The sequence below is a fragment of the Rissa tridactyla genome, chromosome 20 (genome assembly GCF_028500815.1).
Source record: "Rissa tridactyla isolate bRisTri1 chromosome 20, bRisTri1.patW.cur.20221130, whole genome shotgun sequence".
Taxonomy (NCBI): Eukaryota; Metazoa; Chordata; class Aves; order Charadriiformes; family Laridae; genus Rissa; species Rissa tridactyla.
The window spans coordinates 2,767,533-2,778,814 of NC_071485.1; the positions used below are offsets into that span (position 1 = coordinate 2,767,533).

The window sequence follows — 11,282 nt, forward strand, 5'->3', positions numbered from 1 at the left end:
AGGAAAGCTTGGGCAAAAGCCAAGGAATGAGGCATCAGATGAAGCTTAGAGCACTCTGAGATGGAGGGAGCTTCTGGCAAAGGGAAACACCGTGCTTTGTGCTATAACTCTGACTTTCTCCAGGGCTAGGCCTCTTCATGTGCCTATCTTGAGCATGTGTCTTTTTGTTTACGGTCTGGTAAGAGCAGGATCAACACTCTGGAGAAAAGCAGCTCCATAATAGGCAGCTCATGTGAGACACAGGAGGGGGTGTTGGAATGTCTGTCCCTCCCTCCCTTGCTCGCTAAAAATGCCAGAGACAAAAATATTGTGACGGCTGAAGCTTTTGTGTGAAAGACCTAACAGCTGTCAGAGGTCTGGGAGTGTGGTATTCTTTGTGTGAAAGAGACAGGCAGGAAGGTGTTTAAATCACATACAGCATAGTTAATTAAGCTCCAAGTGATGGCCTTGGTGCGTGAATAGAATTTGCAAAATGATGCAAAGTGTTATCAGCAGGTTTTCAGCTTTTATCGTTACTGTCGAGATCTCAAAGCCTTGTTCACAAGCTTTCACGGCACTTCAGGAAGCTGCTACAGCAGCCTGCATGAATAATCGAGATGCAACAAATTGCCTGCCCTAACCGATGTCATCATCACAAATGTATTATCATTGTACAGGAATTGCTTCCCTGTCAGCAGTGTAGACTTGTCCTTAAATTCACTGGCCGTGTCTTCAGCTGGGGTAACTCGGCACAGCTCTGCTAGGATCAGCGGAGCTGCACTGTCTCACGTGGCGTAGGACAAGACTTCCCCGCGTATGAGTTGTGTGCCTTCACGGTTCAGTTGGGCACCGTGTAAGTCAAGGCTGACACCCAGTGGCCAGGAAGGCCTTTTTCTTCCCTGCGTTGCTCTAATTTTTCAACAGACTCCCCTGTCGCTTGCTTTTATCTGACTTTGACCCGCTTTGATTTTATTTCCCTGTGCTGCAGCCTGTAAGGCTGTATTGTATTATCTTCCTGGCGATTAGAGTTCATTCCACTAGCTGTTCTAACAAGGGCTGCTAACTCTGCATCTGGATGCAACCTCTTCCTGACGAGGAATATCAGGCTCAGTTTACAGATGAAAATATATTGTTTGCAAGGTATTAAATAAAACAGGAGGAAATATGGTGTAGGGAATAACTCTGCCATAATCCGGGAAAGCCATGCAGTTGCTTTCCAAGTCTTGTGTTTTCATGTCTGCCTAACCCTGCTTAGGAGCAGGGGGTGCAGTGTTGTGCCCTGTGGTTAGTGCCGTAGGAAATAGGGCTGTGCACTTCTCAACAGCCTTCCCTCCTCTACGAAGTGTTGCATGTGTATTGCTTTGCTTTGCCCTTACTTTAACCACTTCCAAGCGCTTTGCCAGGGCTACAGCATCCTTGCAGCACCTCTGCAAGTGGTTTTTTACATTCCCTTAGAGCCGGACCAAATTCATCCTGGTCTACTCAAAGGGTGGTATATTTCTCTCTGATTGAATTTAGACAAAGGTGGCACTGATCCTGAGTTTGGAGCAATGTGGAGGAAATCATTAGGGGCTTCTGGTTTTCAGCACTTCTGGAAATTGGGTGGCTGAGTTTGACCTCCCTTCTTAAATGAAAGTACTCAATTAAGGTCAGGTTCTTAGAAAATACTTTTTAAAACTCTGACTGCTCTAATGACCAAGTGCAAATGAGAGTACGGGTGTGCGGATTCTCAGTCCCCTGTCGTTCACAAGGACGCAAACTCAATATTCTCCGTAGCAGTCGGTTCAGTTTGACCAGATAGTTAGCCAGCAGGAACGAGCCCCTTGGAGACATGAAGGTGTATGAATCCTGAAACGATCAAGTCTAAGGTAACAGTGATTATCTAGAAACGCACATCTAACTTTGAGCAAGTGAATACGCAAATGGCACTGATGAAGCACTGTTTGCTTAAATGACTCTTAGGGTCTTCTGTGGGTTGGTTTCCATGGGCTTTAAGGCAAAAGGATAAGCACACGTGCCCAGCAGGCGGGAGCAGAGCTGCACAGAATGAAAGATTCAGAGTTCCTGACTACATTTCACATAATCCTATGGGATTTAAAAGTAAATCCTACCGCATTGCTGGATTTGCAGTGTCTGACTCACCCTTTTCAATCATGGAGAATGTGACCATGTATCTCGGGGGCGAGGCATGGGATCTTAAGTGACCCTGCTCCTTCTTGCAGGCTTTCTTTGGAAGAGGTTAATTCTACTGACGTGTGCTCCAAACTGGAGTTTGGACTGGAAGGGATAAATGGAAAACTTTTCCCCCTTCGGCCCGTGCTGTGTTGTCAAATTGTCCTCTCCTAATGAGGTTTACAGATCTCCTTTGACTGAGCAACTGTCTTTAGTAAGGCACTTACTAGTGCAGCCTTTGGGTTTTAAGGGGCAAAATGCAGACGAATGTCTGCAGGGTGCAACAGTGGCTTCTTAAAATCCCATATTGTTGCATATCAGAGCCTGGGCGATGCCTTTGCGGACACGTGCCGTGAACTGCTCTCTGCTGTTAAATGTCACCTGCTGGACTGGGGTAGTTTTCTGCAGTGCTGGAGGATGGTATGGGCTGGAAGATCTGTAGTGAGGCTGTTCTTGCTGTACTTGTTCTTCAGAACTCTCCTCCCAGTGGTGTGAAGCTAATGTGTCATATGCTGTTGGGGGTGTGCCGGGAGGCACGGACTCTGGGCTGGGGTCAGGAGACGTGTAACAGCTCCACTTGCTAACAAGCCATAAAGTTTCCATTGAAGCATCAGGTTTGTTTGAGCCCTTGTCTTAAGTCAGTTTCTTCAGAGCGCTTGTGCTCCATTTTTGTGGTGAGCATCATAGGTGTGTTTTTGTTGCTGCCAAGAAGTTGCTTTGCTTTGCTTTGCTTTGTTAGGTGGCTGAAGTTTCCTTTTCTTTCACTCATGTACGTTTGGCATTAAAATGCACGTACTGCTACTAAAAAGTTTCTTTCTGGTCCCTATTGGGGAGGGAGTTACATAGAGAAATGCCAATAAGGTGGCAAAGTAGGGCATGACAAGAGCCAAAAGATTTTGTTAGGGTACTGTATAATGAGTAAAAATAAGTGAAAATCCCTCCCAAACTTTGTTTCTTGCCACTTTCTGTCTTATTTAGCCTCAGCCTGAGCAAAATGCAAACCGCTGGCGTGTGAAGGAATTAAAAGAACTTGTGTAATGCCAAAAAGGAAGGAGATTAGCTGCCATAAAGTACTGTCTCACTCTCTCCTCTGCTAGGACTGATGTGTGCTAACCCAGATAATTGAGATGCCTTTGCCTGAGATGTGCCTAAGTGAGCTGCTACAGAATAAAGCCTGTGGGGATCAGTGAGAGGGTAAGAGAAACTGAGGGACACTGCATGGCTGGTATTCTTACAGAGAGATTTGTATTCACCTGCACGACCCAGGGCAACCTGCCATTTTTGTTAGAACCGAGGAAATAATCAGTCTTGAGTTTTTAAAGTTCTGAGCGTTAGGTGACAACAGTCAAAGATAAATGGGGGGGAAGAGGGGGTGGGAAAGGGTTAACTTTCTAACAGCAGGCTTCATGGTGGGTCAAAGTAGAGATGGCGTTGTTTGTCCTTAGCCTAGAGCTGACAAATCTGACATAAACACTTTGTCTAATGTCCTCATTAATTCAGCAGAAACATTACCGTATTGCTAGCTTGATTCATGTCAAATTTATACTGCTGGAAGATTGGACATATGGAGAATCCCGCACTAGCTATCAGGCAAGCACAAAGACTCTTTCTACATGTCCCTGGCAGCATAAATGGAATAAGTCTTTTATCTGTCTCTGCGGTGCCATTGCAGCATGAAGGAAGTAAAACTGAGCCTGCTTTGTTGGCATCTTCAAGGCTGAGTTAGAGGCGTTTGGGAGGAGACAGCTGGGGATCTCGCAGCACAGGAACGTGTCCAGGCGGGTTTGGAATGTCTCCAGAGACGGAGACTCCCCCACCTCTCTGGGCAGCCTGTGCCAGGGCTTTACCACCCTCAAAGGAAAGAAGTTCCTCCTCATGTTGAGATGGAACTTCCCATGGTCAAGTTTGTGCTCGTTACCCCTTGTCCTATCCCCGAGCAGCACCACTGAAAAGAGCCTGGCCCCATCCTCCTGACACCCCCCTTGAAGTATTTACAAGCATTGATAAGATCCCCCCTCCGTCTTCTTTTTTCCAGACTGAAGAGACCCAAATCCCTCAGCCTTTCCTCATCGGAGCGATGTTTCAGTCCCCTCATCCTCTTGGTGGCCCTTTGCTGTCCCCTGTCCAGCAGTTCCCTGTCCTTCTGGAACCGGGGAGCCCAGAACTGGAGCCAGTGCTCCAGATGGGGCCTCCCCAGGGCAGGGCAGAGCAGAGGGGGAGGATGACCTCCCTCCACCTGCTGGCCACACTCTTCTGGATGCCCCCCAGGATGCCATTGGCCTTCTTGGCCACCAGGGCCCATCGCTGGCTCACGGTCATCCCGTTGTCCCCCAGGACTCCCAGGTCTCTTTCCACAGAGCTGCTCTCCAGCAGGTCACCCGCAACCTGTGCTGGTGCAGGGGGTTATTCCTCCCCAGGTGCAGCACCCTGCACTTGCCCTTGTTGAATTTCGTGAGGTTCATAAGGTAACTACTCAGTGTGCCGTATTTGTAATATACATACTCTGGTGCTTGCCCACCTCTGTGGGTGTGCCCTGTGTTAAGAGCAGGCTTTTAAAAGTGCATTCAAAGGGCTGACAAGGGGTAGAAGAGATGCAATCAAAATATTTTCAGGATGCGTTCATAGATGATAAAGGCTATAGTAATGAGAAACTAGCCAGAGTTAATCCATGCTAAAGGTCTTTAATTGAAAGATATGGTTGCCAATTGATCTGTTTCAGCATCTGAAGCATCAAGAAGGAATCTCTCGAAAGAGGAGATGCCAGGGAAGAACAGCATTGGGGTTGTACAGCAGCTATTGGGCATCCGTGCTTGCTTCAGAAAGGTTGATAGCCTTGGATTGGGCCCTTGTTATTTGCCTGACAGTACTTGAGGTCCACGAGTTGCAGGACATCAAGTACAGTGCATGATCCGTAATTGTATGTATTTTGTGGTCCTTTAAAAACAAGAAAAGAAAGAAAAAATACCATGAGGTCATAGCTAAGATGGTGTTAAGTGCTCTTTGAATTCATCGGCAGCCCTTAATACCTGGCACGCTGCACTTGCATTTGTAATCAAATTGAGCCATCTCGAGTACCAAAGCAATTAGCAAAGCAAGCAGTGAGCGGGTGGAACTGCTGCTATGTCTGGATGCCACATCCTGTGCCTGATCTGCAGAGCATCTTTCTCGTGACAGGGTTTGCAGGCAATCGGCTTGCAGTAAGGCTCAGAGTACTTTGTTGGTGCTTCAGGATTAACTCCTCTGAGTTAAACTGAGTTCCTATATATACATTTTAAAAGAATTTCCTTTTTTTTCCCCACGATACAAGAAATTCTATTGCAAGTGATCAGGATGTGATTATGGCACCCACAGCAAGGCAGCTGATTTATACTAGTCTCCATAGCAATGGCTGGCATCCTACCGACCGTGCATGTTATTACTCTGAGGGAGCAATGTTTTTAATAACTGCTGTAATAGAAATATTTTACATGGATAGTGAAAGATTCCTCTGGAGTCACCAAACACAACTGGATCAGAAATGAATGATCACAAAGACTTGCTATTCCATATTCTTTTGGTTTTCCAGTAGCGAGGGGCACTATTATACTCTACACTGTTAGTATCTATTGCTGTCCGCTATACGGTTATGCTAGTGCCAGTTCACAGGCCCTGACAGGCTTTGACATGACTGGCGAATCCTGTGAAGTGTGTAGGTCTTTAAACTCCTAGGTAAAGCAATCCTTCCACCTCTGAAATTCACCATTTATGGAGGTTGTGACTCAGCACTGTTCCAATGCTGATCTGCAGAGGTACTGAACCCTTTCTGCAACTCCTGAGGTTCTTGATTTGTGCCCATCTCTAGTTGGAAGAGCAGCATTTGTGTATTATTGCCCAAGGGGAAAAAATGCCTGGTTGGTAATTCATTTGCTTGCACTCACCGTAAACTTCGTAAGTCAGGTAGGTTGTGAGTCCTCTGCACATAGCCATGATGTCTGTTCCGTAAGAGGTGAGGTCAAGGACAGGGCCCTTGACGACAAACGTGATCTCCCTTGCAGGTTGTCCTTGACCTTTCAGGCCCTAAACATCAAAGAACATCACTCAGCAGGATCAATGAATGCCTCAATCTGCTTAATGCTACGCGTATTCCTTTGCTCAGGTTGTAACTTGGAAGCCTGGAAGGGGAAGGCTGTTCACTCAGCCTTCTAACAGGGGAGCCAAAGAGGGCAGCAGCAACACAGGGCAGATGCATTTACACTAAAATTATGTGCAAGTGTTGCTTATGACCTGTTTGAGAACTCGGAGTGTCTCAGTGGGGCAGCTTTTTCTGAACTGCTCCAGAGTGCTTTGTTTCAAATGAATTTCAGCTATCTTTTCCTACTTGAGCGCTCCGTTGTCTGGACAAAGTGTCTGGACGCCTGCCTTTTCTCTGATGCCCTAGGCTTCCTGCTGCTTTGCACCTCTCCTTATTCAGCTCCAGCCACCGGATTCCTGTTTGGGCTCAGACAATTAATATGGGGGAAAGGCTGTTGACTATAGAGGTGCTCTCTTAGGCCCTAAAGGAAAATGGAGGTCTGAACAACAGCATCTGCAAAGCAATGTTCCGAAACGAAAAACCCAATTTTGTATTGAAATGACTCAGAAGTATTTTTAGATATTACTGCCCAGAAATAATTAACGCCATGGAAGGTTTCCAGCTGTTCCCTAGCAACCTGCAGACCTAAACTTCCTCATAGAAAACGTAGCTGGGAAGAGGGGCCAGTTGATGCACCTACTCTTTTTCTCTTGAAAAACCATTCCCACAGCAAAGCCCCAAGCCACGTGGCTGTTCAGAAAAAGAAAATCCTGCCACTTGTGAAAATCTCATCCTCTCAGGAAAGAAAAAGCACAGTCAAGAAACAGGTTGAAGAACTCCAGGGTAAAGGCACACTTAGCAGGGATGACGGGGATTGATGTAGGCTTTCAAAGTTCTGGTGGAATCTTATCAAAGGGTTCCTGAATGCCCACTCCAATATGCTTCCTTCTTGCTGCTAAGCAAGGAGTTGAGATAAGCCTCGGGGGGGGCAGTGAGATGCACCGTAGTGCAAGCAAGCCTAGAACTAGCTAGAGCCGAATGGTTTTGCTCAGGCCGGTACCCGCGTGAACTCTTCCCTTTTTCTTCCCCACCATGCCTTCTTGTCCTTTAAAGCCAGGATTTTTACAAGGACTCAGTTCTCAGGGTTCCAGACAAGCCAGTGTCTACAAAAGGTTAGTATGCCTTATGCTAAAATCGGGTTTAAAATGTCTGTGGCTCATTGTGTGGGCTGAACTCGTGCTCGTAGGGTGCTTGGTTCTTTTGAAGAAGTTTGGAAAGCTTGAAATCTTATTTAAACTTTTTTCCTCATTACTGGATTATTTGCTCTTCCTCAGCTAGAGCTGCCTAGAAAAATGGGATTTGTAGCCTTCAAAGACTGAGATGATGAAGAGCACCATGCCAAAAATCTAAAATCTTTAAGCGTAACAAATTGTTTAAAAAGCAGTCTGTCTAAATAATCTTTTAAAACATCGTCAAAATAATCTAAGTAATCTACAGCATCAGAAAAAACCAGGAAAACCCTCCTCCAGTGCTTCATAGAATCATCGTAGATTCCTAGAATTGTCTAGGTTGGAAGGGACCTTTCGGATCATCGAGTCCAACCATCGACCCAACACAAGTCGGGTACCATCAATATGGTACTTCATACTCAATGGCGTGATCTAAATGGCTTTTAAAGTAACTGTGCGTTTAAAAGAAAAGAACAATGTTTCCTTTGCATCACCCTACAACTTTGCAAGCAACTACTCCTGTTTCATCTTACCATGTTCTGCTCAGCCAGCGTGATGAGGGTATCAAAGCGAGGTATCACATTTCTGTTCATTACGGAAATGTAGCAAGTTCCCTGTGACAGCACTCTGCTTGCAATGTAGCCCTGTAAAGTAAAGTTTTTGACAATAAGGAATTCAGTTTTTCAAGAATGGAGATTGGGATAACATCTGCATTTAAAAAAAAGCAATAAATGCAGATAGTTTTGACCCCAAAACTTGGACTCGGTGTTAGGAATAAAGAAACAAATCCTATATTTTGGTCATCTCTGTATAGGAGCTGGTCGTCTTGTACGTTTTCGGAAAAAAGCGTGCTCCTTGCCACTCACCAGATTGTAGTTCCAAATGGTTTTCCATGATCCTTGGTTGCTCCTTTGCTCGATAGTTGCCACGCGCCATTCCCTGTTGAGGGTCAGAATTTGGAAGCCTCCGACAATGGTGAATTGCCTGGTTACGATTTGCTGGCTTATGCCTTTTTGCGGAAACTAGAGAACAAAATTAAACAACCCTTTTAGACTTTCAAGTTAGAGCCAGTTATCTGCCCAGAGCTTAGAAAAACACTGCTAGAACAGAAAAAATGTGGCCCACAGGGAGCACCTCTAGTGACCACCGTCTTTTCAAAATGACAACAAAATAAGGCTGTGGCATTCTGGAGTAGCCGTAAGAATTCTTGTAATAGATTCAGCGAATAATTTCTGTATCTTACAACTGTCTCCTGGTGGCTGTAGAGTTTTGTGCATGAAAGAAGTTTTAGATTCCTATCCTCCAAAGGGATGGGGAAAGAAGCAAGGAAAATTCTAGAAGGAGGGAATCTAGAAAACAGCAGCAATGGATGTGTAACTTGGTCAGTATACTCACGTATTCAGCAAGGGCTGGAGTCAGCAAGAGTCCAAGAAGGACGGTAGTCACGATCTGAAATCAAAATCGAAAACAAAATTGTAGCTGCAGGTCTGGCTGACAAATCTGGTCGTGAGAAAGCTAGTGCCTTTTTCCTGATCTGGTGTTAAAGTGTACTCTTTGGATCCTTTTTTGGTTTCATACTGGAATTACAGTAGTCACCTAAAATGAGTCATCCTTGCTTTACCCTAGAATAACGCAAACTGGGAAGGTAGGAGGTTGCTTTTTTAAGAGCCGACTCTGAAGTTGCTTCTGAGACCTGTACAGAGGCATACAGATACTTCACCGGGATGGGGAGAAGGAATGTAAATTTCTTCTGGTTGGGCATTGCAAGAAAGCGGCTGATCCATTAGTGCATTGCTCTGGTTTTGCAAAAGCATTGACAAAAATGGACATGGATTAGGCTTCCTGTAGATCAAATAATGTATAGCTAAGCCTTTAAAAAAATCCTTACCTCTTCATCTGATTAGGTTAATAGGGTCTGAGTTGCTCACTCTGGAGGAGGAAAATCTCCCCAGAGAATACCTTTCTGTTACAGACAGACACAGGCACTTCTGAGAGAGAAAGGCAATGGTTTTGAATCAAAGTTTTAGTTTCTAAGGAAGAAAAAGCATGCATACTCACAGTGAGTTTCATCTTGACTGCAGAGCTGATGCCGGTGCAGGTAGAATGCACAAGGTGAACTGTCCACCTTATATACGTTTTCAGATATATATAAGTGGAACGGTTAAGTGTTGAAATAAAATTATTTTGCCATTTGCATCCCTGTCTGCCTGTCACTGGAAAGTATTTCCTGCTGTAACTACTTCATAAATACGGGGATTGTAATTCTGCAAATTTTGACCTTCCCGAGTCTGATGATTGTCAGATAAGAATCCATTTGCCGTGAAAAATTAAACATGTTTTAAAGTAACTTAAGTAACTTTCTGACATGTACTAATTACTTTTGAAAATTCACACCAAACTTCAGACCAGAGATAGCCTCGGGTTGAAAAGAAAAGCCTTACAGTAGACAAAATACAAAATAAACAGGAGCCTTTGTACTTCCCAAAATGTACTGTATGTTACCCTGTAACCATAGGGCCCACCAGAATATTTGGCCCAAATACCACATTGCCACTGAAAATTATTTTACGATAAATAGGCAGTTCAAGCTGAAAAGCGTCATACATGTGCCAGTCTGTGGGTGTCTTTGTTCTTTGAGGTGGCAAGAATAATTTTTTTCTCTCCTTGCCTCAGCTTCTTTTCTGTGGTGATACAAATACTCATTGAAAGAGGTGATCATTCAGTTACGGAGGTTTTTGTCAAGTTGCTCATTTAATTCTGTGTGCAGCCCGAGTCTGTGGCAGGTAAAGGTTGCAAAATTACTTTTCAACTGGAATCCAGCACATTATTAATAGAAGTAGGGGGTTTTAGCGCACAAAAATAACTTCTAAGCAGTCCTGCAAGTGCAATTTTAAATTAAATCTGGTCTCAGGTTCACTGAATTGAGTCTGCAATTCCAAAGGGCGCTTTTGAGACATAAAGTTCTGCGAAATGGTGGTTATATTCTTGGGTCTGTACAAGCTTGTATGCATTTCTGTGAAAAACGTCGGTCTGTGCGGTCTGAGGGGGACTGCACTCGCGCTCGCCCACTTGTGGCACCGCTGGGGAGAGAGGGAAAAAAAAACAACCCAGAAACCTGAGGAGAAAGATGGAGAAAACTCCTTCGCGGCCTGACAGGAATTACCCCTTTGCTGAGGGAACCAGAGAGTTTCCTTATCCTGAGTTGCGGGCGCAGGGCGGCAGAGGGGCAAAACTGAGGCGGCGGCCTCTGAGGCCCCGCTGGGCGCGTGACCGGGGCGGGGGGGGGGAGGGGGGGGGGGGCGAAGCTGGAAAAAGGGCGGGAAAACCCTGCTGAGGCGGCGGCGCAACGCCGGCAGCTTTAGCCGCTCCAATTATATTCTTTCACAGTTGTGGAAGTATTTTCTTTCCAGAAGACTGACGTTAGACCTGCTGGCGGTGTCTCAAGTGAGAATATCACTTTTTGTGTTTTAAAAAAAAAATAATCCCTCTCGATTCAGGTTCTCTCAGCATCCTGAATTTGTCTTAAAGTACATGAGGGTATTCATACATTAATTAGATTACAATATGGCTTTTTAATTATAGTCAAGTCACTCTTTTGAACTTTTTTCTGTCAATATAGTTTTTTACGTGTGTTTTTTTTTAAATGTAAATGCAGTTGAATCTGCATGTTCTGCCTGCTGAGGGATAGGAGAAAAACAGGGCGGTATGACTTAGGATAAAATCCTCTGACTTTGTAATGCTTATGTGGCATACTGGCCCTCAGAATTCAAGTTACAATTTTAATGAAATTCGGGAAGGTGAAGATGTGGTATTTTCCAGACAGCCTGAGTTACTGAAGTGATCATTGTAGA

The 11,282-nt window shown here is 44.9% G+C and overlaps 1 protein-coding gene across 1 annotated transcript; it reads right to left on the reverse strand.

The window, feature by feature from the left end:
* Positions 1–4,966: 4,966 nt before the first annotated feature.
* GKN1 (gastrokine 1) lies at positions 4,967–9,261 on the reverse strand. Its single transcript, XM_054180927.1, is given in 6 exon segments — positions 4,967–5,085; positions 6,069–6,207; positions 7,965–8,075; positions 8,298–8,453; positions 8,827–8,965; positions 9,227–9,261. Coding segments are annotated over 6 exon segments (699 nt in total).
* Positions 9,262–11,282: the final 2,021 nt, after the last annotated feature.